Source organism: Parambassis ranga, chromosome 5 (genome assembly GCF_900634625.1).
Source record: "Parambassis ranga chromosome 5, fParRan2.1, whole genome shotgun sequence".
NCBI lineage: Eukaryota > Metazoa > Chordata > Actinopteri > Ambassidae > Parambassis > Parambassis ranga.
The window spans coordinates 5,277,195-5,304,960 of NC_041026.1; the positions used below are offsets into that span (position 1 = coordinate 5,277,195).

At 44.3% G+C, this 27,766-nt stretch overlaps 1 protein-coding gene and 2 long non-coding RNA genes across 5 annotated transcripts in view; 1 reads left to right on the forward strand and 2 right to left on the reverse strand.

The window, feature by feature from the left end:
* Window positions 1–10,276: 10,276 nt before the first annotated feature.
* LOC114435790 (uncharacterized) lies at window positions 10,277–10,889 on the reverse strand. The gene is made up of 3 exons (XR_003670624.1): window positions 10,783–10,889; window positions 10,487–10,607; window positions 10,277–10,336 (listed from the first exon to the last, which is right to left on the reverse strand). It is a non-coding gene; the product is annotated as an uncharacterized LOC114435790 (long non-coding RNA).
* Window positions 10,890–12,506: 1,617 nt separating this feature from the next.
* col4a5 (collagen, type IV, alpha 5 (Alport syndrome)) overlaps window positions 12,507–27,766 on the forward strand; it is a 31,196-nt gene continuing 15,936 nt past the window's right edge. For both annotated transcript variants that reach the window (XM_028405677.1, XM_028405678.1), the window contains exons 1-13: window positions 12,507–12,850; window positions 24,895–24,951; window positions 25,421–25,510; window positions 25,615–25,659; window positions 25,961–26,005; window positions 26,095–26,157; window positions 26,257–26,310; window positions 26,399–26,425; window positions 26,916–26,996; window positions 27,141–27,203; window positions 27,291–27,326; window positions 27,423–27,464; window positions 27,546–27,638. In XM_028405677.1, the coding sequence (XP_028261478.1) occupies window positions 12,761–12,850; window positions 24,895–24,951; window positions 25,421–25,510; window positions 25,615–25,659; window positions 25,961–26,005; window positions 26,095–26,157; window positions 26,257–26,310; window positions 26,399–26,425; window positions 26,916–26,996; window positions 27,141–27,203; window positions 27,291–27,326; window positions 27,423–27,464; window positions 27,546–27,638 (786 nt within the window). In that variant the 5' untranslated portion in view covers window positions 12,507–12,760. The remainder of the gene's footprint in view (window positions 12,851–24,894; window positions 24,952–25,420; window positions 25,511–25,614; window positions 25,660–25,960; window positions 26,006–26,094; window positions 26,158–26,256; window positions 26,311–26,398; window positions 26,426–26,915; window positions 26,997–27,140; window positions 27,204–27,290; window positions 27,327–27,422; window positions 27,465–27,545; window positions 27,639–27,766) is intronic.
* Window positions 20,089–27,676, reverse strand: LOC114435792 (uncharacterized). 2 transcript variants are annotated; one of them, XR_003670627.1, is made up of 8 exons: window positions 27,523–27,676; window positions 27,110–27,321; window positions 26,853–26,994; window positions 26,206–26,290; window positions 25,398–25,478; window positions 23,499–23,582; window positions 21,889–22,060; window positions 20,089–20,203 (listed from the first exon to the last, which is right to left on the reverse strand). It is a non-coding gene; the product is annotated as an uncharacterized LOC114435792 (long non-coding RNA). The 2 variants fall into 2 exon arrangements; XR_003670626.1 differs by lacking the exon at window positions 20,089–20,203 and having other exon boundaries at window positions 21,210–22,060.

Consider the following 27,766-nt stretch of genomic DNA (forward strand, 5'->3'; position numbering starts at 1 on the left):
TAGGCCTGTCCCCCCCCGGCTGCCTGCTCCATCATCTGGTGTGATTGGGTATGCAAAACGTTCCTGACAGAAAAGGTGCGCCGCTCGCCTGCAGGTGGCACTGAGCAAACCAGGAGAGGGTGTGTGCGTGTGCGTGCAGGAAAGAAATGCTGAATGCTTCATAAAGTTAAAAAAATGGTCTCATGACCTAATTTTAGAAATATGTGTTACCTGAAGGAGCAAGTCTGAATGTGACTTTCAGAGAAATTCCAAAAAAATCAATCGACAGTGCGGTCTAAAGGGAAAAAACTGCAAAAATGTGCATACCAACCTAACCTACAGACATATTTAAGACAAAGAGAAGACACTACTTCTCCTACCTAAGAAGAATGAACTAAAAGACTCTAAAAGGTGACGGTGGTCTGCAGACACAGGTAAAAGGTCGACCCTGGCCGTGAAGAGATTTGCAGGAGCAGAGATTGTTTTGAAATGTGGCACTAATAGGCTTATACTGTGTGCAAAATATAACATTCCATTACACAGGACTGGTGAAAGGGGACATGCACTGTATGTAGAAGTTATCGCCTTGTTACTGGACGTCACTGTTTAAAGACAAACAGGAAGACAAAGAGTCGGGTAAAAAACAGGAATTTGTTATCCTCCCATTCACCTCCAGTTTACAAAGGAGTCAAATTTAAACTGGATAAGGTGTTTTTTTAGCCTGTGTAGAGTCACTCTGCAGATCCGTGCTCATGCAGGCCCATAAATTACTACAACACTGTATTACTTCATCCTCTACCCTGCAGAAAGCACCGGCTCTTTCTGCGCCTACAGGTGTCATTCCTGCGTTATGGCTTATCATGTGTGTCTGTGTATCTCCGTGTCATTCTGTGTTTAAGGGCTTTCATGACCTTTATGTTAAAAAGTCGAGCCCTTAGGCCATGAATCTCTTAAGCAATGTCAAACGGCTAATAAGCTCCACAAGATTTGTGACTGTCTCCGTTTAGTGAGTCACACAAAGCATCGGAAGGCAGACGGGGCAGAAACTGCGTGAGATCGCTGCATACCTTATAAATTCTTCCGTTTTTGTCGCCCATTGTCACTTTGTGCAGTTTTATTAAGATGTGAAATCCGATCGCACGGCTGTCAATCATGCAAAGCTGAAGCAATGTGTTGAAGAGCACATACCTGTAGGCTGATGTAAAGTCTCGCCAACTGCAACAAGCTTATCTACTGCCCCTATGTTATAAAGGGCAGTAAATGCCTTTTCTGTCACCGAGCTGATGCTACATCCAAGCTGTGTTTATTGTCCTTTACTATCAATCTGAGAGGACACCTTTTATGCAAAAATGTCCCCAAAAAGATGTCAGGCTTCAGTGGACCTACTGGTGCCCCATGAGGAAATATGAAATGACAGCATGAATGAGTGAATGTTAGTCTGTTTTTGGACTTTCTTTCTTAGGTACATTGAACAGCCTGCAGGAACTTAAACTTAGTGGATGATTTGCAAAATCCTTAGCAACATGTTAACCAAGACAAAAAGCAGAGAAGCTTGTTGCAGATGATATTGTTTACTGAAAATATGGCAGAGAGATGAATCAGAAGATCTAAGATTTCAGTGCATAGTTTGCTTTTCTGTGTATTAGCAGTGTCTTTAGCTCTGACCATTCACTCTCCTTCTATGCTTGGCCCACACACACATACACACACACACACTCTTCTGGCCAGGCTAGTGAGTGTGCTATTTAGGAACAAGAGGAGCCGACCGAAGTAAAGTGGGGCAACTGCACTGTGTTGACAAACATACTGACCTCAGTTACAGGATACTTCTGCAGCACTGAGACAGGCTGAATATACAAAGTAAAATCAGGATGTAAACGTGAGATAAAATCACCTCTACCAGCAGCCGTGTGTGTGTGTGTGTGTCTTTGCTTTTTATTTATTTATTTATTTATTTTTTGTAGCGTAGGTTTGGCACAATGATCATCTGTCCCCCCCTCATTAGTGGCTGTTTGGGGCCAACAATAGGCAGCGGGGGGAACAGAGCCAGAGGACTGGCTGAGGCCCTCAACTCCATAATGAATGCAGTTAATGCTAAGAGCACGAGGCTCTGGGTGAAGTTGAAGGGAACGGTGCCAGGTAGCGCAAAGCAGCAACGCACTTCAGTCAGAGGAGCCACAGAAACGCTGAGGAAAGCCCGGACAGTGACAGATGACAGCCATTTTTATAGATACACTTAAGCTGATTTAGGGCTATTTATTCACTCCACCTTTCATGCAGCTATTAGCTAATAAAATAAAGGCTGTTGTCAATGTAATCCTTTGATTTAAGGCCAGAAGCTGCAAACAGGACCCTTCTGTTACATGTGATGTTACACCTGCCAGAAGCCGCCTTACACTTGCTTTACAGTCAGTGCAGGAGAAAACTGGGCCATGCTTTGCAAGTGGACACGGGAGTCCTGCCAACAAGCAGGTCAAGGCTGTAAGCTAAGGCTGTTTTTATGTGCGCGTGCCAGAAGACGGAGCAACCGGGTCCCTGAAAATATCTGCTCAGAGGACTTTAACAACAGGCACTACTCCCTCGTAAACAAGATTCTGCATCGCTCTGGGAGTTCCGCTCATGAAATACCTGACACAAATGCTCACGCTGGTTAGGTCTTGAGGGATTTCACACATTGCAAATAAAAGTTACACACTGATGAAACAGTAAGGAACAATGTGAAACTAAAAAGACTGTCACAGATGATGGATGGTGTTGGTGGTGAGGGGGGGGGGGGTTCGACTGCAGGCTGTGGGTGATAACTTCACACTGAGCCACAAAGCACAGTAAATTACACCTGACCCATGTGGTATTTCCCCCTCTGGATATGCCTAAAAGACAAATTGGTTAGTATTTCTGATTTACAGCTGTTTGCCAGACAGTGCTGATTGACAAAGGTCACTGAGTGTGTGATAAACACACAGCCCGTCGGCTCATTGACCACCATGATGGGAACCACACAGTCAGAACACACGTTTCTATATAAAAGTATTGACCTCCCTTTTAACCGTCTTAACATGCCAATCTCAGAAAACCATGTGATATATCACTAAAATTACATCATGCTCCATATCTCAATTTAAAACAATTGGCAGACATAAAGCATTAGCATTAGCACTAGATATCTGAACTTCTCATTGTAATCCATGCCTGACCCACTTGCAGCCAGCAGTCATGTGACTGGTCGGCTGATGTGAAGGTTTTCTGCAGCTGAAATGCAAACTAGCATGTAAAAGCTGGTTTGTAGAGGTTGTAAATAAAATTCCCAGACATCAGCTCAATAAAATGGCATCAAATCCACAAGTTATTGCGTTGGAACATATGTCTGCTCATACAGCAATAAGCTGAGGCACTTCCCTGGCCACAGGGTGTTTTCCTCAAAGCACTGGCACCATTATCTTTGGCAGTTGCTTCAGTGAAGTTTGGATAAAAGGTAAAGCAATAGCAAAGCAGCTAAAAAAAGTCAAGTTGTGATCTATAAGAAGCAGAGAGAGGAGCAGAGGGAGGTATGGATGAGGTAATTACTTGTCTGGATTACCTGGCTGGCACAGAGAAGGGAGTGTGAGACAAAACAGAGCGGAAGTGGAAGTAATTACAGGGACAGGCTGAGACAGTGAGCGGTAATAACACAATAACTGACACATCTGATGTGCCAATGATAGTGTTTTTAGCACGGTGGAACACTGGCAGGGCTGCGGCCGACGCTTTGCCTCCACATGGATACAGAGCTCTGGGCAGAGGGCGGTGGGCTTTCCCCCGATGTCAACCATGAAAAACTGGAGGTAATGTAGACATGTGTGCGACTGAAGCGCATCAACACATTGCTGTCACCGGACTTTTATTCTGAAGAGTTAGGCACTAAAGTTAACTAGCGAACTAGCTTAGCTTTAGGGATTGAAAAAACAGAGCTAAGGCCCTGTTCACACTGGAGAAAGTCAATCCAGCTAGAGTAGGATTGTATCTGGATAGCCTTTAAGCTGGACATGTTCAGACCGATTTTCAAACCTGGCTATCACACATGCGTGTCTGCGCTCAATCCAGCTTAACCCGGCATGTTTGCAGTCCTCCAAACTGCTAGGTGGCGCCTCGTAATATACAGAGTCCGGTCAGGCCATGGTAGGACCGTGTGTGTGCATGCGTTGTGCGTTTTTTTTGTTCTGTGTCGCTCCTACCAGTTTATTCCTTTGTAGCCCTGTCGAAAATAAACTCGGGGCAAAGCTGTTGTAGTTCGACGGTTGTTTCCATACGGCTTTTGTACGCCACCCAGACACTGTCCCTGTGAACCGGAAGTATCACGTCGCTAGCCGGATTCGCTAGCTGCATTTGCGTTCAGACCTGAGCCACATTTGAGCCAATCTGGCTAGATCCCCCTCCGAGAGGTGGACTGAAATCAAGCTGGCCTAAGTTTCCTCCTTTAAAATATGCTTAAACTTAACACTGCCACGCTAAAGGTAAAGTCAAACAGGATTTTAGAGCTGTGCACACATTCGGTTTGGTTTGGCTTACATTAACTGCGGGAAAGCTACATCAGGCTGCTACATCTGCACCTTGATGGCAGGCTGGAGTGTGTGTTTAATGTCTCCATTAAAGAACATTAATGGTAATTAGAAAGTCTCTCTCTCTCTCTCTCTCTCTCTCTCTCAAACACACACAGACACCTTCACCCTACAGCAGTGTTTTCTCAGACCACCACCACCACCACAGTAAACAAAAGGAGATGTGTTTCCCCTGCACAGGCATGCATATGATAATTGCAGTGAAGAGGAAACATGTCTGACTTAAAGGTGTTTGCTGTCTAATTCCAAAGTAATGACGTTGTAGGGAATAAAGTGAAGCATCAAAACAAAGCTGCAAATGACACCATCGGGGTTCCTGACTTCATTCGTCATATCTATTCATATATAAAAATAAAATGTTTCTACACATTTGTAGAGCTGAAATGAAACAAAAGTGATGAAAACATTTTGTTCTTTGTTGGTTTTAATGATGCAGTATCTGGAAAACCTAAGTAGTTTGGAGAAAGCTAATCAGGTTGCTAATATGCTAACAAAACACCTCAGATTAAATCTAACATCTCCTGGTTCTTTCTCTGCTAAAGGCTCCACTCTTAGCGGCTAACTTTCTCTGCTGTTAAGTGCTGGTTAGCTAACGTATGATGAGAGCTTTTGTTGCAACTGATGAGCAGATAATGAGAAACAAAAATACAACATAAACAATAGTGCATAAAGTCTAACAAATGTGGGAGTAAACCTGACAATACTGGGAGAGTGGAGAAAGGTGCAACCAGCAGGGGAAGTTTGAACAAGACAAACACAGGAAAGGAAGAATAAGTGACAGACAAAGGAGAAAACCCAAGAACTGTGGAGAAACAGATCAGAAGTCTAATCTTCTGAAGTGCAAACAGCCCTGAGGGGAGCGATGGCATTAAGGAGAAGGGACCGGGCACGTCGAACAAGCTAGGACAGCACTCCCCACCGAGCACCAAGCCTGCCAAACGCTGCCCCACCTCAGCTCCTTTTTGACAAGCCTAAAGACCTTCACAAACACACCCCTGGGGCCAGAAGAAAGATAGAATGACTCCCCCTTTCCCTCCCCTCTCTCTCTCCTCTCCTCTCTCTCAATCTGCTGTGGGTTTTTTTTTCTTGCTCGTCTTTCTTTCATAAGAGGCAGGAAAGCAAAAAGACAATGTGCAATAAACAAATGCAGGGAGAGCACGGGCGATGGAATGTTAAGCCGTCACCGCGGCCGCAAACCCCCGCTGCCTTTGTGCTCGAGCGAACTCTGACCTATGGAGTTCACTGCGACCGATCGAGGGACAAACTGACAGCGTGCGCTTCATCAAAAGAGGAGGCGGCGGGGCTGAGATGTGAAAGTGGCTGCGCCTAGGCTTGGCAGCTGGACGGAAGGACGGTGGAGCTGTGCAGTGCTGTGCTTTAACGCACTGTTTTCGATCATAACACACATCAGTAAAATTAACAGCTGACAGAAAAAAAAACATGGAAATACCAAAATGTAGCAGGCACCACACACTATAACTCAACTTCCAATGGCAGGGCTGTTAAATCCTGAAAACTGAAACGTGCATAACAATCCTTTGACACTATTTTCTTCTTGATATACAGCTCCTCCAGGTACTTCAGATTAGTTTTATTTGTGTACAGTGCACAATACTAAAAAGCTGAAAAGCCAGCGTGTGCTCTTAATTACTTTGGCCTGGGTATTTCCCAAGACACCAAGCTTGAGGGGTCTTTCATCCTACCTGCAACACACACCAATACACAGGTATGGGAGTTTATTGGGGTTGGGAAACATGCAGCAAAAGCACCACACAGGTGGGAGAGTCTGGGCTGTGGGCGTGGGAGAGGAGCAGCGGGGGCTTTTCAGCGGTATGTTAAACCTGCTGTGTGTGTGTGGTTTATAGGTTTCCTAATGCACCTACAGACGAGCTACTACTGAGGAGACTACGCGATGGATACGTAGGCCAGAATGGGGGAAGGAAAGTAAGGGTTTAAAAGAAACAAGGCAAGGTGAAGAGATGGAAGAGAGACATCTGCATCCTGACTCCTCCAGAGCCAGAGCAGCATGACCCAGTCACATCAAACACACTCTCTCTCTCTCTCTCTCTCTCCTTCCGGATTCAACACATTTCAAAACAACTTTTTCCCTGTAATCTCACCCAAATCCTCGGCATGCATTCATTCCGAGAATGTAAACTACAGCACAGCAGCAACACCTAACATATGTTTGAGTCATAAATCATATGACATTAGGTTTGACAGCACTGCAGTTATGTGGTTTTATGTGGTCTTGTCAGTGAAACTTCTGATTAACAACCCTGAAGTCTGATTAGTCAAACATGTATTTTTACAGGACTAGGTGATAAAATCAATGTAACAGCACATTTCTATTTTGTAATGCTTCTAATTGTGATGATGCTGCAATATTTATATAAAAGTTGAAGTCAACCAGAAACTGTAACAATGATTCACTCACATGACCAAAATTCAGTGACGTATATGTGTCATCTGCAGCTGCAGTAAAAGTGCAAATATCCGACAGAGCTGACTCATTTGTGCCCTCAATCAACAGAATCACTTCAATCTAACAGGTATCCACAAATAATCAAAAACGAAGCAATGAAGTCAGAGATGAGTCTTTTCCCACAGTTATTAAAAGAAAGACAGCTGTAGCCCTAAAAGGTTGCAGAGGTTATGGAGGGGAGGGAGACGGCTCACAAATCACACCACAAATCAGCTGGTGGTGGATTGCCTGATTGGTGAAAGCAGAGTGGGCAAAAAGTGATAGGAAAGCGGGGTGTGAGGGGGTAATGATAGGGTGAGGGAGGAGGAGGAGGAGGAGGAGGAGGTGGGCAGAAGGGAAAGGAAGGAGAAGGGGGTCGGGTCGGGTGGGGTGGGGGGGGTCTCAGTTGTGTTGAGGAGGGTCTAACAACCACAAATCAAGCAGTGATCAGTCGCCTCACTTAGTGTTTCTGGAATGTTCCAGCCTATAGCACCTGCAGGGAGTGGGAGACAAGTCCTGCCAAGCTCTGGAGGAATTCAAGAAGAGAAGGGGGAGGAGAGGAGGGGAGGAGGAGAGGAGGAAGGAGAGGAGGAGAGGAGGAGAGGAAGGAGAGGAGGAAGGAGAGGAGGAGGAGAGGAGGAGGAGAGGAGAGGAAGGAGAGGAGAAGAGGGGAGGAAGGAGAGGAGGAAGGAGAGGAAGGAGAGGAGGAGGAGAGGAGAGGAGAGGGAGGAAGGAGGAGAGGAGAGGAGAGGAGGAGAGGAAGGAGAGGAGGAGAGGAAGGAGAGGAGGAGAGGAAGGAGAGGAGGAGAGGAAGAGGAGAGGAGAGGAAGGAGAGGAGGAGAAGCCCTTTTCTGCAGAAAAACACACATTTTCAGCATCAAACTTATTTTAGCTTAAACTGTATATTTTAGCCTTAACACTCTCTGTGAGCGCTGTAAATCTGCAGAGGGTCATACCCCTGGTTGTACATTTTTAGAAGATTTGACAAATGTTTCCAAGTTTTAGGTATTTGAATTGAGCATTTTTGCACTTTTCATACTAATAAAGCGAATATATTATTGTTTGGCAGGGTGTTGACCAATTTTCACAATTTCAAATGCTTAAAACAATAAGGGAGAAGCCGAGCTGTGCAGCACTCATTCAGTATGGAAACATCCAACACACGGTCCTCTTAAGGCCACAAACGGCAGTAAACCACAACACACCCACGCTTGTTCAAATTTGTTCTTAAGCCTCATTTGTCACCAGACTGAGACTAAACAATGTGCACAAAGTGGCTCAAAGTAAATGTAAAGAGTTCATCTCTGCCTGGCTGTCCAGGTACCAAATCACTCCTCCCTCTCCTTCCCGTCAGAGCGCCTCCCCTCTCCTCACCATTCCTCCTCACCCCTGTGCGATGTTTTCTCTGTGCCCGCTACAGATTCTCTGTGTGTTCTCTGAGGCAAAATGTTACACCAGAAGTGTCCCTGCTGGCTGACGGACAACGTTAGAGGCGAAAATAATCCGGGATACAGCACGAGCTAAATAAAACATTAGCACGCAATGCTAACGACAAAAAGATGAAAAAATCTCTCTGTGCCACCTCTGTGCTGCATCCTTCAGGGTGAGAGATGTTTTAGCATTTTTAGACTCAGATGCGTCGCTTCAAGCTCTTTAACTAGCTAACAAGCTACACATTAGCCGGTAGCAAAGTTAGCTTCCTCCAGACATGCTAGTTTAGCAATAAGCAATAGCTAACAAAAGTAAACCACAACCAGTGTGGAAGCTAAGGGCCGACAAAATGGCTTCCAGCCTGTGTTACATCAACAGAGTTCCCCCAAGATTAGTTCCCCTTCAAAACATTTTCAGTCCTAGCAGCTAGCAGCTAAAACATCACTATGGCATCTGCTGGCTTACTTATAAATATATATGTTATGCTAACTGTTTATAAAAATGTGTGCAAGTGCTTGGACCAAAGCTCTGATTTGACTGTTGGAACATTTCAACACGAGATCTCTTTTAACTGTTTTAAACCTCTCCACAGTGCCACCGCTCTGTCGCCTGGAACACTACACTGAGATAAAATGTGTTATTTGTGCGATCTGCTGACGCTGATAAGACCTGATCAAGACCTCTGATCGCAGCTTGTCTAAACTCAGACCACCCAACGAACTCGTCTGTCACTCACTCACCACACACACCATACACAACACAAACCTACAGGGAAGTGGGACGGGGGGCGGAGGAGCCAATTCAAAGTCAATGCAGCTCCATCAGCTGATTTCTATTGAGACACAGGAAGCTCTCTGCTGCTGATTGGCTTTCATGTCTCTTCATGGCTCTGCTGACGTCGGCCTTTGCTGACGCTTCCTGTCACTCAGATGCTGACTTCATGCTAATTCAAACCTCACTCACAACTTAAGAGGCAGCTCAACAAACTCTAAATGACCCACTCACCAACATAAATGTGCAGCAGTCCGCTGTTTAAATCACTATTAACGTCATTTTAAATCCATACTTTGAACTTTTGTGTGTCCAGTTCTGGAGGTACTAACCTTACTGCACTTATTCTACTTTTTAATGAAAGGGTTAAGGCTCATGACAGAAGGAGACGCAGCTGCATGCACATAATCTATGTGATCATCCATGGAGAAACTCTGCAGCCATCAAACTGTACAAAAGGTGATGAATGTGAAACAAAAGATGTCTTTTAGTGTCTGCTCTGTGCAGTGGAAGCATCAAAGCCCCTTCAGCAGTCTGCAGAGAGGGGCGTGGCTTGTACAGACACGTCACCCCAATAATCTGCCCCCTAAATATTCATCAGCAGGGCGGGCTCTGCATTGCAAATACCTGTGAGCGGGCCCTCTCAAATATGATCTGCTTTTATTTCTGAAGCTACACATAAATTAAGAACTTAGTTTGGAGTGTTGGCACAAAGCATCAATAAGAGACTGACGCTGCGTAAAGCGTCCCCTCAAAGAGAAAATAGTAATAATAGATGCGCGCACACAGCAGGACGCGTGGACGTGTGCAGAGCGCACAGAGTGGCGTGGAAGTCACTTTGTAGGCACACTGTATAAACATGGAATCCATGCATGGAGCGGCTGCGGCGGCTTTGGGGGGGACAGGAGGACCCCCGTTCAGCCTCACCGGGTCAATATGAGCCGCTTAAAGCAGAAAACACATGCAGCGAGGTCGTTTATGAGCGTTAAATAAACGGAGTGGAGAGCCACTTCACCTGCAGGAGAGCAACAGTAAACAAACGGGACTTACTCCGTGCGCAGATCTGACCGCAGAGGCGAGCACAAGCACACAAATCCTGCGGGAGAAATAAACATCTGCGTTAGTTTGTTTCCTCCACTTAATATCTGGCAGGTTGCCGCTAAACTGCGCCAATGTGACGCCGAAAACTGGCCGTAAAGTCATGAAGTTTTATCGAAACACACAAACACACAAAAAAAATGCTTACAGGAATTTCATTTTGATCCGACTGGCAGAGGGGGGAACCGCAGGTCCGGACTCGATCCCCTTGTCTTCAGCAGCAAGGCACTTCAAACGCGCTCATCGACGGCTCCACAAACCCCTGTCATCTACCCGGAGACAGAGAAAGACACAGATAAAGTAGTCCCACCAGTAATCCCCCCACCCAGTTTACGCACACACACACGCGCGCGCAGAGATTCAAGAATTAAAACACAACCTGCACCAAAAAAAAAACCCTCCGCATGTGGTTTCTGTCATAAAATAAGAGCTTATCCAACTCACCAAAGCTGCAGCGGTGAAGTCGCTGCTGCGCTCTCCGGGTTGCTGCGCTTCAACTCAGCAGCGCACAGCGCCGAGGGGAGGAGGGGCCAACACATGTCATTCATGCCTCCATACCTCCGGCTGCAGTGGAGCTTTTACCCACGCAGCAGAGACCATAACCTCCATTGGTCAGAGGACTGAGACTCAGCAAGCCAAAGGTCTTACCTCTGAAACAAGTGCAAAAATAATAAACACTTCAAATATTCAAATATAAAATAATCATTTTCTTTAAACAAGAACATAAAATAAAGTGACACTTTAGATACATTAGCATCCAGGATGGAGGATATTTACATCATCTGTTATAAAAGACATCTCTTCTATTTTTCTCCAACTTGACCTGAGTCCTTGATTAATACAGTTTAATGTGCTTTTTTAGAAAATAATGTGTCTTTGATAAACACAAGTTTCAGCTGTTTAGCTGTGGAGTACCCCAGGGATCAAATCTGGTGCCTTTTTAATTTTGCACTAAGTTGTAGAATTTGCAAACATGTTGGCTGTTTCCTGGTTATAGTGTCTATCCCAGAGACACGTGGACAAAGAATGTTAAACCTGGGAGTGGATCCAAGTGGTTGGGCCATGTCCTGTGTGACCGTTTGTCACTTTACTTCTGTTTCTGGCCTGTATTTTGAATTTGGGGCAGAGAAATGACGTCATTGTGGAAGTCTCAGAAACTGTAGTTTTCCTGGTGGCCACTTGAAGGTGGCACAAAAGAGAGGCAGTCTTCGTCCATTTGCACTCAACCTTTGATGCCTGTATTTGGATTACTCTGGAGTTTAGTTAGACTAACATGCTGGCGACTAAATAAACATCCACACTTAGCGCCAAAACTGCTGGACAGACCAAAGATTCATCCATCTTACCATCTGTGAGTAAGACCAGGTGACTCTTGTGGGGACATGGCGTGACATCGTGACACATTAAAGTGTTATGTTTTACGTAGTGATGCGCCCTCCTGTGGCCATGCATATAAAATCCCCTGTCTGTTATAACCCAAAGCATCATCTAGTTCTCTAAATGTAACCGATTAGATTTGTTTCTCAGACCTAAGCTGAAAATAAGAGCGATTTGATTGCATCTGTGCAAAGATGATTTGCTGCAAACCCCGGCGGTACTTTCCTTTGTTGCTGCTGCTGCTGTGGTTGTTGTTGTTGTTTGGGACCTTTCTGAAGTTTTGATTCGATTAGTCAGTAACTTTCCTCATATCAGCTGATGTTAATATGTCACAGAGTAGGCTCACACCTGACTGAACAGCAGCCACCAGTGAAATTACAACTATTCCATTAAGACAAAAGTTGCCCGCAGCATGCCTCTGTCAGGAGTAAAAAGTGAGAATGTAACCTTTAATAATCTGACAGGAATGCATGACGTGCCCGGGCATATAGATCTTTCTACAAAAAAAAGTTTTAATGTGAAGCCCTTTTTTTTGCGCCGCCTCAGGCCGTTTGCAGTCAAATGTGCAAGACATATCCATCCGCGGTCCTATGGTGAAGCTGCTTTAAAACGTAATTTCACATATTAAATCGATTCACCAGCTGGACTGAAGTGAGAAAGTTGAATAAACTGCTTTACCAGCAGGTATAATTGCGCAAGAGTTGTTTTTTTATTATGATCTTTCTCTCTTGGTCTGTAGGTGAAGTGGGTGGATATCACTGCGCGGTGACCGTGCAAAGTAGATCCGGCAGGTTTGCAAGTCGAGATGAGGAAAAGTTAGAGGGGGACTGCAGAGGCGCACGGTGCCAGAGCCAGGACCACTGTGGAGCCTGTGCGAGCGCGACAACAGCCGACACGCCGAGACCAGAGAGTGTGTTTCCCTCTGATTTTACCCCCGCTCAGACTGAAGCGTGCAGGTGGGGGAGCGGGGCTATGACACGCGTGTAGAGAGCCGCATAGTTCCTCAGTGTTACCGCGGGGGGATCCTTCTTTTTATTCCTCCAAGATGAATAAAGACTTGAAGAGCCTGCGACAGCTCGGCGCGACGCTGCTGCTCCTCAGCCTGTGCGTCGCCGTGCAGCGATCAGACTCTGCGGTAAGTGCAACTTTTTCTTATTCTTATTATTTTGATTTACGTTGCAGGGATTTTTTTTTTTAAAGACAAACTTTCTCACCGCAACATGACGGAGCAGAGAGCGGAGACCTGCCGCCCGCCGGGACTGCACCGGCGGCAAGCGCCACTAAAAATAGAGAGAGGCTGCGTTACAACCAGCGCTTAATCCTGCTGCTCGAATAATAATAAGCCCCGTGCAGAAATGTATTCAATTCACATTTAATTAGACTAATTATGTGCGGAGCTTTTTTTTTTTAAAAAAAAGCAGCTTTGTAGCTGGGGATCGGACCGTCCTGCTCCCTGCGCATCACATTTCCCCTTCCCTGAAACATGCGCGCTTTGCCTTCCAGCCTTCTTTAAACTGTCAGTGATCACACAGTCTGCCTGCTGCTGCTGCCGGTGCGTCATTTAGTTTGGTGACATCTCAGCAGAAGAAGTGTGTGTGTGTGTGTGTGTGTGTGTGTTGTCTTTCCTCTGCCCAGGTATATGTGTCCTGCAGGTGTGTTTTAATGTTGACAGCAGCTGCTTTCTGATGCATACTGAAGTTTTTGTATCGGGTTTTTTGGTTTTGCGCGCAGAAAAATCCAGACTGCACATTGCTCAGGGACCCAGGAGGCGTGTGTGTGTGTTTGTGTGTGTGTGTGTGTTCGCCCTCTCTCATTCCTTCCTGTATCATCAATCATTGTAATCACCTCATGTAATATTCCAGCAGACACTGATATCCTGAATATTCACACCTCATTAATAATTCATGACCAATCCAGTAGCCCCGCCCCCCCCCACACACACACACACACACACACCAGGCATGTCCAATCAGATCTGCCTTTCATCCTTAGAGCTGCATTACATGAAGTTTTATTATTTCCAATCAGATAAGAGACTTTTCTGACTGTCCAGAGTTTGTATTTCTATGGCAACTGCATCACTTAAAGAGGATGGACATGTTGACTAATTCCTGATTGGGAATCAATGATTGAATTGATGAAGTGGTTGAACGTGAAGAAAAGATAAAGTGTGTGTGTGTGTGTGTAAGGTGTCATTGTTGTTGTTGCCAGGGAGAGGTAAAGTTAAAGAGCAGGGAGTCCACTTTGTGCCCAAGAATGTGACCGACCCCACCCTGACGGAGAGGAGAGTGATGAAGAAGGAGATCCATCCACCTCTCTTCTCTTCCCCAGTGCTCCCAGTCTGCTCACTAAGGCCCCCTTGTGGACACTATGTGTATATTTATATGGAATTAAATCAGTTTGGCTCATCTCTGATCACAAAGATTTGTATAAATGCACATTTTTTTTGCTTTCTCATTTTAAAATACACACATTTACATGCTGAAAGTCACTTTTTAGGGATTTTTAGATTTATTTAGAGGAAATAAATCACACACACGTACAGGGATTTTTCACTTTGAGGGTGTTGTGTTATATGGCCTCATTGTTTCGTGTCTGTGCATGAGTAATCCTGATATTAACGTGCATTCATCCAGGTGAGGGAGTTCAGCGGTAATGTATACCTAGACGTCTTCCTTTGAACCCACCATGACGCTCAAACGCACACTTATATTGATGCGTGTGGGTTCCCTCACCTTTCACATGACCCGCATCCCAGGTGGAGTGTGTATGTAACCAGGCTGCTGTTTGTGTCTGTGTGGTTAGTTAGTCAAAACATCCTCACATAGAGATAAATCTGTGATGTCAGCTCCAGTGAAAGCAGGCGGGACAAAGCTGAGGTTCAGTTTTTGTACCTAGTTTTTTTTTGGTTTTTAGGGATTTCTATTTCCCCTCATCCTCCCCCCAGTGCAGAGCAACACAACACACAAAGAAATCCACGTACAACACTGAGTAAAAAGGTGGAGCATTTTGACCAGTGTCAAATTTTGAACCGCTTGACGCCAAAACAAAAAGAGGAATAAACTGTTAATCAGTTACACCCTGCCTCCCTACAGCCTGTCTTCTCAGATGACATGTATGACAGTACAAATAGAACAGAATAGAACAGAATATACTTTATTAATCCCTTTGTGAAGGTCCCTCAGGGAAATTTGGGCTGCCTTACAGACAATTATCAGGGAAAAACCGACTGTAAATAACCCAGTTATGCAGGAGACTTCACCTAACTCCCAGTTAATCCAAATATGGGCAAAGAGGCAGAAAAAAATCCAGTGAGGAAGCACCAAAAACTGCAGTTCTTCTCTTGACCACTTGAGGGTGTTTCCAAAAACGACTAACTCCCCCCAGTGGGCATTTGTGGAACTGTAGTGCCTGTTTTTTTTCTTTGTTTTTCAACTTCACTGCTTAAGTTTAAAGGTGGCTCTTGACTTTAAAGGTAGGGTAGGAGATTTCATTCTGATGCACTTTTTGTTAAATTAGTGTAACTTCTCTTTACAATCCGATAGCAACCAATTAGTTCAGCAGTTTCCCTTTTAAAACGAAGAATATGAATCATCTGTGGAAGCTATAAAACGCTAAAAACATCAGCAAATCCTACGAGGCGCACCTGCGCGTATAGTTGGCTGGTTGTCACTCTCACTCTGTCACCTGCTCTGTAAGATGGCCGAAGTCACAGACTGGTTGGGAGGCGTGGCTTCGGGGTGAGCTCGGAGAGAATGGGGCGTGTGTTTACTTTAAAAATCTGGCTGACTCTCACTGAGTTTTCAAAATCTCCTACCCTACCTTTAACATGGAGGTCTATGGACGTTACCTTGGTTTTGGAGCCACCCTCAAGTGGTCATTTGAGGAACTGCAGTAGCCATATTGTTTCTAAAAAAAAAAAAAGCTGCTTTGCATCCCACATATGATGCTGATTCTTTTGCTGCTTTAGAATGCTTTTATTATTTGTTTGGATGATTTTAGGGTATTTATTTTTGTTTTAGTTACCATGGTTACAACTTCCTGTTGGTGACACACAGATGTCTATTGACATCTGTTACACTATCAATCAAATAATAATCACAGTTGCTCATATGCAGTATGTGATGATGTGTGTGTGTACATTTTTGCGTGTGAGTTTGCAGGCAGACCTCACACTCTGCTGTCAATGAGCTGTTGGGATTAGCAGGTGGACTAAAGTCAATGAGAGCTAACACCAAATGTTTAGACAGCTAATTACCCCGATTCTCCTCTGCATTTAGTTGAGAAGAGTTATTTCAGGAACCTCACCCCTCTCTCTGACTCTCACCCTCTTCCTCACTCTTTCACCCCCCACCCCCACCCCCCCCACCCTGCATACAGTGCTAACAGGAGGGTAAACACGGTGTGTTTGTTAGAGACTTCTTTATTTACTCTCATGGTTTGTTCTGTCGCCCTTTCAGCCTCTTCTCAATCACTCAGTCAGCTCATTCTTGACTTATTTTCTGGCTCTTTGTGTGTTTGGCCTGCATTAGTCTACAGATTAACGCTGGGAGAGTCTTCGCACACTTTGCAGACATCCTCAGCCATGAGGGCTTCTGTATCTCCGTCTGTATCTGATGCAAAATTTTTGATCCTTTCACAGTTCCCACACGATCAGCAGGGACACTAAAACTTGAAATGAGAACGAAACCCAACTGTGTGTCATCAATACATCTGCAGATGCTTGAATGTTGACATTTAAAGGAACAGCGTACCCTTAAAATCTCTAGAACTACACCGCACACCAATACGCTGCGATTATTGGGTGAACTGTCCCTTTAAGGCATGTGTTTTCATAGTTTTATATGAAATCAATCTTAAACTAGTGATCCAACTTCTCCTTTGTATCCTGAATTATGTGTGTGATTGTGTTTGTGTGTGGCTACCTGACAAATCCACCTACACAGAACAGTCACAAGACATGCTGTCCTCTTTGCAACCCCCGTTCCTCCTCCTCCTCCTCCTCCTCTTCGTCCTCTCTCTCTGTTCCTCTGACCTCCTTTTCTGAAACAACATCATTTCTTGTCCTTCTATTTTTCCTGTAAATGAAAAAAAGAATAATTTTAGTGGAAGCACAGAGTGCTGCTCAGGGGCACAGTGAAGTGATATGGGTAGAGGGTAAACATAGATATACTGCAGCTCCAGGTTGAGTCATTGGAGAGAAAGACAAACAAGGATCAAGAGAGCAAATAAATGCGGCAGGTGGAGGAATATAGGGTTTAAATGTGTCGCATACTTGTCCTCTAAGCTTTTATTGTTTTGCATTCTTTCTTTGTGGAAGGGTTTTAATCAGTCTGAGATCAGTGCACTTATGTCTGCTCTGTTTTACAGCTTCCCTGGCAGCAGAGTGAGGTTATTGGAAAATATCTGTTGCCTCGTCCTCACATCACTCAGCACCTTGTTATTACTGTCTGTACCACCCTGTTGTCTCTTCCACTGTCAAGTTTCTCTTCTTTCATTGGTAACAAATCTGTAGGGCAGCAAGAGTCTTATACATATTTCTGATCCATCTTACAAAGAGCTTCATGAGCTTTTAGCTGCTTTGAAGCCAATCGGTGTCACGTGGAAAAGTTCTGCAAGTTATGGCGGCTCTTTGATGACGGCCAAATCATACCGACATGCTAACTTGTACTTGCTAGTTGTTTTATTTCTGTGATACCTGATAACACTCACTCGCAGTGTTGCAGTCCAGCTTAACATGCGTCTGAGCCAATGAATGAAACCATCAGAAGTGTTTTGACTGCTTCGCTACAAAAGCAAAAAAAAAAGAAGAAGAAAAAAGGGATGTGGGAGGGAGACTGGTTCTCTCCTCTTCCCTGTTTTTCTCACACTTTCCAGCTCTTTCTCTCTCTCTCCTCCAATCTGAGCACCTGTTTCTTTCATCACAGTAGCGAGAAGGAAACAGGGCTTCCCCGATGACCGTATGGGAAAAAGAGTGGGCGTGTTTCTTCACATGTATCAGAGCAGAGTTACCATATTACATTTTATTACATAGTCCAGACGGAGCCGTTTCAAAGTAAACCCGCAAATAAAACCCACTTGTTTGACCCCCACAATCAAAAAAACATGGTGTGTTTACATTTGTCTGAGGCTGAGAGGACAAAAAGCAGCATGTTGTCAGAGCTGCGGCTCCTTTTAAGAAGTCGATGGATGTACATCATTGCTGTAATTCATTTTTCTGCCACCGGGGGGCATCAGAATGAGCAACAGCTGTTATCTTATTGGACTAAAACATTAGCAGTCATTAAGATTTGATGTGTTTCCACGTTTAGCGTTGGGTTTCACACCAACAACCCACGTTGGAACGGCTTCTGTGATTTTCAGTTTAGCTTGTTAGCTTGCTCCCATTGAGTCTCCTGGCTAATATTTGGGACAGATCTCCAAGGTCTAAGCTAGGCTAGCATAGCTGTATGCAATATATTCTGTTACCAATTAGAGGCGAGATGTGTTTATGTTGTGATTTCTTTTACGGCCAGAAGGGGGAGACAAAATTTCTGCACAGTAGCTTTAATTAGACCTCAACAATGGAGGGCAGTATGTTCATTTGTGTGTGTGTGTCATAGTCAGGACTGGTTCTCACTTTGGGAAGCACTATAATGCTCCATTATGACAGAGGGGGGTCCTCAGAAGCACAAATGCATGTGTATCCTCAGGCCTGGTCTTAGTGGGTCCCTGGTCAGTGTGCCGGCTGGTATGCAGCTAAGCCTTTAGCGGTCGGAGGATAATGTTCAGCATGTCCCTGTGTGTGTCTGTGTGTGTGTGTGAACATTTTTCACATTGTTGAGTGACACAACAAAAGGTGTCAGGAAATAAAGTCACCTAATCGGCTGCTTGTTAATGCATTTCTGTCCTTATTTGCGTATGCTTTTATCTCCTTCATCAAGCATTTTAGTTTGTTGGAGACAGTAAAGGACTTTTCGTCCCTTTTTATCCTTGCTAGCTCATTTTTAATTGTCTGTTTACAATATAATAACGCCTCTGTGCATCTTTAACGTCAATGTGATTGATTTGACAAGACACACCTTTGGTCTGCCTATGAATGATGGAGTTTCTGTGCATGTCAACACTCTGAATGAAGGCATTCCTCGTCTTCTCCAAACAGACTCCCGCTGGGCAAAACAACCAAAAGATATCAGACATCTGTAGCAGCATGGAAACGAGAGAGAGAGAGAGAGAGAAGAGGAGGAGGAGGCAGGGAGAGCAGCAATGGAGGAAGAAAATAAGAAAATGCATAGAACAGGGGGCAACCAGAGAACAAAGAAGTTTTCTAGATTGCCACATTGTTGGAAAAAGAGGATTAACTCTTTAATGATTCATGTTTTTTTTTTTTTTTTAAAAAATGTCTACAGCTAGCAGATTTAGCTTTATTGCTAATGTTATCACTGGTGCCATATTAATTCACCAGTGAAACTTTATGTTGTACAGTGTAGTGTTTAAAGAGAGGAGAAATGTGGGCCTGCTGCGACCTGCCTCTTCACAAGATTCGGATCAGACACTGTAGCAGGAGTCAGCATGTTCAGATGACAGGATCTGAGTGAAGCTGCTGCTGCTGAATCACAGGCAACATGTGTCTGAGTCTGCAGGCTCAGATTCATCAATCCAGGATTTTTCTGCGTGCTCTTGTTTCTCTTCTTGGATCATGCTCAACCCATAAATCCTTTGTGTATAAGTCTTTTATTATTTTAGCTTTCATGTTTTGGAGACCGCCCCCATGTGGCGAGGAGGTGGAACTGCAAGCAGACATGAGGAAGGATATAGGATAAAGTGTAGAGCGGTCACATGTCCCTCTCCTTATCTTTTATCTTCCAGAGATATAGTTTGAGGACAGACTGTGCTATCTTGTGTTTTGTCTTCAGCTGTGTTTCTGGCTAAATATTGAGGTTACTGATGCACCTCCAGGATGCAGTCTAAAGGGTTTACACAGATGTCTAAACACATGTCGTTTACATTTAAATAGGTCAGAAGGACATGGATACAAACACTGATTGACTTTGGACCACACAGCTCACAGTTTGTTTCTTACACTGTTTGGTTTAGGATGGTGCATTTTTAGTGTTGGCTCTGTGGATTTTATCAGCATGATTTGGACAGATATTTAGAAAGTGAGGTAGTAAAGTCCCCTTCTTTCCCCTACCATGTCCTCCTCCTCCCAGTCTGTCCCCCAGGGCTGCACATATTCAGGTATTCAGCTGGCAGGCCGCCGCCCTCCTCTCTAATTTCTTGTTGCCAGTAGCTACAATTCACCGTGCCAAGTAGTGATGTATGTGAGAGCGAGAGAGAGAGAGAGAGAAGGCAGGGCAAGTTTAAACCTGTGCTGTGCAGTGCTGGGCTTACCTGTACAGGTGGGCAGGGCTGTGGTGGGCTCAGTGTCTCAGAGGGGAATGAGTTCAGCCACCTTTTAAAATGAGGACGCTTCCTGGCGCACTTCATGTTCACGTATGTGCATCTTCTATAGGTTCAAACACACAGATGTGAAGAAGAAGTGAAGAAATATTAACTAAAGTTAGCATGCTAACAAAGTAGCACAAGTCTGGATCGTGGCGTAACGCCACTTTTTGCCACTAGAGGGTGTTGAAGAAAAGTATATCTCAACCCTTTTGTTGACAGGAGTTAAAATAGTGATAGCTAGTGAATAGCTGGCTGTAGCGACCATCGCAAGGGGCCAGTCAGTCAGCAGTCATTGCAGCCATACGCAGCCTAAACATCAAGCAGTAGAGGCTTTAGTCTGAGGTTGCATTCCTTATCTAAGCAGATGATCAGGCTGTTTGATTGTTGGAGGATTTTGCTACTGTCAAGATGGCTAGAGTTTGTTTTTGCCTTGCTTTCTTGCAATCAGACTGGTGCTTTTTTTGTTTGTTTGTTTTGTTTTCAGCACAGACCTCTTTTTGCTTTATGGCACACCACAACATGCCACATACTCCGCCTCAGCCGCTGATATCAGGTCTGGTTCCTGTGAAATTCTGTAGCCTGTACAAATGGTTCATGGTGCTGGTTGCGTGTAGCAGTGTCTGCTGAGCGTACAAACACTTTGATTTCTGTACAAATAAACCAAAGTTCTTAGGAACAAATCAAAAAAATCAGCAGACATAAACAACAGTGTCCCCTATCTACAGAGAAAGGAGCTTTATTGTTGCAGAGTTTGTAGTTCAGTGTGAGTGGGACAAAAGAATGCAGCAGAGAATGAGGTGTGTTTTTACAGATGTGTGTGTTTGTGTGTCTCTAAGTGATCTCTGCTGGTTGCTTTAGGAGTGATAGTTCTTTTGCAGCTGTATGTCAGACAAATAAAAACAATGTGTGTCCACTAGAGGGTGCTATTGGACACTGTCATATGTAGCTGGTCTCTATAGTTATGCTAAAACTATAACACAAAAAATCAGATGTGCGATCATTCGAGTACAACACACTGCCCTGCCAGTCAGATTGTTATGAACATTTCACAAAAAAAAAATCTTAACATGCTTGTACTTCTTTCAAATGAGTCACCAAGTACCCAGATCATTATCAGTTTAACATTTATGCTTGACTGCTGATCAGATGATTAACAACATTATTGTCTAAATGATTAAGTTAATGGTTGTTTCAGCTGAATTTAACCATGTTCGTGTTGTATATTAAAGAACATGCAGAAGAAGGAAACCTCCTGAGGTGGTGGTCAGCTGCCCTGCAGGTATCTCTCTGTGGGAGGTCACAGAGGTCAACATTCATTAGACCAAATAAAAAGAGAAGAAAGGAATGAAAACTGTGTTCATGAATTCCCGGGAATATCAATGGAATTCCTGGACTGGCACTGTGGCACGTGTTTGGGGCGTAGGTCAAAACACACCCGCTTGGATTTTTTTGTGAAAGTGAAAATATTTGGTCTGGTGGTCACTGCCGGGGCGTCGGCACCTTGAAGTCGTCACAGTCCAGCGGCGATGAAAGAAATCGGTGGTTTGTCCATGCATGGACATGCAACATGTGTCTGTGTTCTCAGATCAAAGCAGCTTGTTTACACGAGTCGTAGTAATAAAATATTGTGTCATAAAAATGATGGAATGCTCCTTTAAAGACCGGCTGTTTCAGGCTGTGTTAGAAAGTCATGATCCATTGGAAATTGTGTGTACTGTGCATCTGAGCATGTGTCTTTGTACTTACAGTAGGGCAGAGTCTATACGTGTCTAATGATTAGTCTTTGATGAGCGGGGGGAATTCCAGTCTCGCCAGTCTAATCCTCGGGTGCGTGCCTTCCGCTCGCACCCCTCCTCCTCTTCCTCCGTCACTTTGTGTGCACCTTTTTTCACACAGTTTAGATGTGTACTCATTGTACCTGTTAATAATGGAAGACTGGATCAGGTGTTTTGACAAAAATCAGGTGAAAATTTAGAATTCTTTGGCAGATTTGATGCTTCAGACCATCTTTGTTGTTGAAAAAATGGAATAGTTCCAGTGAATACAAATCCATGAAATTATATAAAATGTCAAATGCATGTAAACAGCATTGTTTTGTTGGCTAAAATCTGATCACAGATAGTATTTTGGCTCTCTAGCTTTAACTTAGACCTTAGATAAACATGGATCTAGAATGGGGACTGTACCTGTCCCATTGGGTTAATGTTTGGCAGTTTTGCGCCTCCATCAGGCTGGAGTGAAAAAGTGGGACGGAGGTGAGAGTTAAAAAGGCGAGTGAGAGAGTAGAGCAAATATCTGCAGCTCACTGACCTTTCTAAGTGGATTACATGCCCCGTCAGTGCTGTGGGGTAAACGAGAGGCAGGAGAGTGGGAGCAAACAGCAAAGAAAAAGGAGAGAAATGTCTGGATATTTGAGGGTCAACAACCTTACTGTGAAACCAAACAGCTCAGCATACATAATCTAACATAATCTGATGCATGAACAAAAAAGATTGTCATGGATTTGTTGTTGTTGTAATACCACAAGCAGCCACTGGGGGGGGGGGGGGGGGGCAACTAGTGGTTAAAGGTAGGGTAGGAGATTTTGAAAACTCAGTGAGAGTCAGCCAGATTTGGAAAGTAAACACACGCCCCTTTCTCTCAGAGCTCACCCCGAAGCCACGCCTCCCAATCACATGGACGTGCATCACCTGAAGACGAGCTGCGGTCTGTGACTTCGGCCATCATGCACGTACCTCTCTGGTGCGCGCAGAGCAGGAAGAGACTGACAACCAGCCAATACTCGTTTTAATTTGAAACTGCCGAACTAATCGGTTGCTATCGGATTGTAAAGAGAAGTTACACTAATTTAACAAAAAGTGCATCAGAATGAAATCTCCTACCCTACCTTTAAGGCTAATGTCTTTTATGCAGAAATCACTGTGTCCTCCCCACCACAGAGGCTGATACTTCTATTTCCAGACCTTTAAAACTATCAGTGTGTATGTAACTGCTGCCCTCCAGTGGTCATGTCTATGCAGTGGTAGTATGTGTTTGCAAACCTACAATATTTCACTCAACCTAACCTAGTAGTTTTACATCTCCAGGCCTATGGTGAATATTGTTGGAGTTTTGTGAAACCAAGTGAGCTCTGAACAGCTTTTCCAGACAAAAAAAAGAGGGATGAGGGTGGAGATGATGGATCAGGAGAAAGAAAGAGAGAGAGAGAGACAGAGGGGGGTAGATGGAGGTGAAAAGAGTGTCCTGGGCGTGGGAGAGCAGATGGCATTGAGCTGAAGCAGACCAGAGACTAATGTGGAGATCCAAGGCTTGTAAAAACATCTGCACACACACACACACACACACACTTGACTAACCTTGCGCATGGATGTATTCAGGCTTGTCTGCTTGTAACCCCTATCAGGTCCAGATAACGTCTGTGTTCAGGACATCCGAAGCTCCTGTTAGTCATAAGATGGAAATCTGACATGATTTCATGCTGCAGCTGAGAGAGAAGAGTTTTACAGCCTGTCAGTGTGTGGTTAACACTTGCTTTATAACATCCTGTTCATGCACACAGGAATGCGACTAATGTATACATGAGTCTGTCTATAAGTGTATACAAACATGAGCTGCATGTGTGTGGCAGGTGTTGTGTACATGGGGTTGGACCCCGTTTTATCTTCAGAGCTGGCTTAATTCTTGGTGTCGTAGACTCAACACAGTGCTGGAAATGATTTTGCTCCATATTGACATGATAGCATCACACATTGTGTTGTTATTGGACTGAGAGCTGCTGACTGCGGAGGTCTTTCGGGTACAGTGAACTGTCTGTTATGAAAAGACCCCAGGACAGATGATCGGAACTTTGTGACATGGTGCCTAAGCCTGCTGGAAGTAGCCATAAGAAGATGTTACACTGCTGATAAACCATGTCCCTCATAGCCAGTGCATGTTATCGAGGTAGCCCGTGGCCTTTAAACCAACTGCGGCCTGAACTGCTGATAAAAGCAGGATGGATCTCTGCGTTCATGTTGCCAAATTCTGAGCCTACCATCTGAGTGTGGCATCAGTAATGGAAACGCATCATGATATTCAGTGTGCTGCAGCCATGTCACATGTAAAACTACAGATCAGATGTTAGAGTAGTTCTTCCCTTTCTGTGCCAATAAGTCAATAAAATCCATCAACACAAACATGGACACACAAAGCGGTTCGCAGACACAGAAGAATGCTGACTCCTCTCTCTCTCTGTCTTTCTCACAAGCTGACTGCCTGGCATGCATGCAGTCGATGCCTGTCTGGCATTCACTGTGTCAACAAGCATAGCAAAAGTTAATCAGCAGCTTGCTGCTCCCTCTGTCCTCCCCTTCTTGGCTTTCCTTTGACTCACTTCTCAGTGGTTTTCTCACTCTCAGCGAGTTAAACTATTTGTTTTGTGTGAAGCAGTGGATATTAACCTAATGTTTGGTGACCTTGAAGCGGCCATATCTTATCATCAAACCAACCCGCAGGAGAATCCACTGACTTCTTCTTCTTCTCTGTGGGAAGAAATAATTCCGCCTGTGCAGATAGTATGCAGTGGTGTATTGATTGTGCCCTCTAGTGGTGTGACTGGAAGCTGCAGGTGTTCACTGAGCTACAATAAAAAATCTTTACAAATGTTCCTCTCAAGTCATTGCAAACACGGAGCATGTGCTTACTTTTAATCATTTTAACGCATTTCTGAAACTGAAAGACAACTAAATAAATCTCTCTCTTCCTCTTCCACAGGCTTGCCATGGATGTGTGGGATCCAAATGTGACTGCAGTGGAGTGAAAGGAGCCAAGGTGGGCTAACACATGAAAAAAAGACAACACATTTAAAATTAGGGACTTTGAACTTGGTCCTTTATAACTATTGCTGTAATCTAATGGCACTTTTTAGTTTTAGTCCTTTAACCTGCTCTCTGCAGCTCAGTAATGTGACATATCTTCCCTCAAGCAGGAAGATATGTGAACATATGAAGGGTAGGGCAAAATGTATCTGGATGTTGTACAACATCCTGGTACTTTTGGCATAATGAATCTCTTATTATGTGGGGACACTAATAGAGGCACTAATACTGGTCAGCACTAAACTTAGCTTAGCTTCTAACAGCCAGGACATCTAGTGTCTACAAGCACCTAGCTTATTTTACCAGGGGGGTGCAAATCTCTGCAGGGCTCATTTTGGGCTTGTGTTGTCCTGCACTTTACCTGGAAGAAAAGATATTATAGAGGATTGTGGCACTGACTGTGTCTGTGTCATCTTGCGCAGGGTGAGAGGGGTTTCCCAGGTCTCACAGGGCAGCCAGGAAGTCCAGGGTTCCCCGGACCTGAAGGGCCGATCGGATCCAGAGGAGAGAAGGTGGGTTATAATTGATGACAGTGGAGAAGGAGAACCTGACTCTAAGCCAGGAGGTCTAATACGTTGTTTACTGTATCATCTATTTTTGTTTGTTTGTTTTTCAGGGAAGTGACGGACCTCTAGGGCCAGCTGGTCCAAAAGGAATTAGAGTGAGTAAATCACACTCCATCTCGTAGCGCTTCATGTCACTTCAGGGTACTTTACACAGAGGAAAGTTTGAGAGTAGTTTGAGTAGGTTGATAGTATTTTTATGTTGCTGCTTCATCATTTAGAAAAATGAAAAATCTCCTGCTCAGTAAAGACGCAGGGGGAATTTTCCAAAGCCATCTGAGCATTGAATGCTCTTGGATTGTAATACCCTCCTCTGACCAGCAGGTGTCCCTATATCACTTGATTTTAAGTCATATAGGGACATCACAGGCAATTTAAATCACTTTTTTCCTTTAACAGGGGCCTCCTGGTCTGCCAGGATTTCCAGGAACGCCGGGCCTGCCGGTGAGTTTTCTAAGACCTGAAATCCTTCTAGTATTTTTGGTTGAAGCTACGTGTGATGTAACTTTCTGTTTTTACTTTCTGTTCGTCAGGGTCTGCCAGGGCAGGATGGACCTCCAGGTCCAAGAGGAGTGCCAGGTTGTAATGGGACAAAGGTAAAGTACAAAACAATCTACACTGTACAAACCTTTCAGTTCACTTACTAGATTTTTGTGGAGTCAAGAATGACACTTCTTCTTCTTCTTCTTCTTCAGGGTGAGAGGGGTTTCCCAGGAAGTTCAGGAATCCCTGGATCACAGGGAGTGCCGGTGAGTCACTGAGTCACTTTCAGACACAACAACCAGTGGCCTCTCTGAATGTGTGTTCATGTGTCCCTTGTTTCTTTCTCTATTACAGGGTCCACCTGGTCTGCCAGGACCAAAGGTAAGTGTGTGAGCCTCTCAGGAGCAAAGAAAGTAACAATACGTTTGAATTGTAAGAAATAAATCTGTATGTCTTTTCCTGTATTGAAAAGGTTGTTGGAAAGTTTCTACACCTTTAGGAGTAATCTGGTTAACAGACTGATTTACACATCAGCTTTGAAATAAACAGACTAGCAGCACGTACTGTATATTTACTACACTACCTTAGCAGCTAATCGGCAGGCTAATGTGAAGACTGTCGGTCTTAAATTGTGTTGACATCCTGTAACATATCCTCCATTCATTTGCATAAATGTAAAGGTAGTTCTAGCTTATTCACATCCCTGTTTCTGAAGGAACTGCACTGATCTGCAGATAAGATCGTTAACAACAATATTATTATTAGTGAAGTTACATTTAAGTGCAAGTGAACTTTTCTCTTTCCTCACCACCACTTATAACATTTAGAAGGAATAGCGTCTTATGGTTTTGTGCGTTCCTTCTTTCGTCAGGGAGATCCTGGCGACGTCATTTCCACCAATCGTTTTGGAGAAAAAGGAGCAGTGGGACTTCCTGGACTACCAGGATCTCCTGTGAGTGAATCAATACACACAATTCACATTTAGAATAAATGAGTTTGTGTTATTAGGTTGCTGTGTTCTGATATTTTGACAAAAAGAAGGTAAACATGAAAAATAAGACTGACTAGATTTGTTCGACGTGTTTTTTTGTGACAGGGCTCTCCTGGAACTCCAGGTTTACAGGGTCCTCTCGGCCCTCCAGGACCCAGAGGCTACGAGGTACGTAACACCGTCTTTTTAAGCTCGACTTTATAAACAGCCCCAGACTGAAGCTTGGGTTAAATTGCTTCTGGTTTTGTTTTCCAGGGCCGTCCAGGTCCTCCCGGTCCTCCTGGGCCTAAGGTGAGTACAGACACTTTTAACTGTAGATAAAAACATCATGACCACGCTTGTCATTGTTGTGCCATGGCTTTGACTGCACAAAATCCTCCTCAACAGGGAAACATGGGATTGAACTTCCAAGGACCCAAAGGAGAAAAGGTACGAGTCTACAAGTAATGATAAAAATATCTGTGGGTTTTTCACTGAGAATCTAAACCTGCTTTCCTGGTGTGATCACAGGGTGACCCTGGTTTGCCTGGCCCTCCTGGTCCACCTGGACAGGTCGGCGAACAGAAGAGGCCACCTGAGACAGAAATTCAGAGAGGAGACAAGGTATCAACCTGTTACTGATGCTGACACTGAGCTCATACTTATCACAAAGAAGACTTTGAGTTTCTCTTCTTCCTGCAGAAGACAAGCGCTTACACGTGTTCTAACTATTGATCTAAATACGCTGGTAA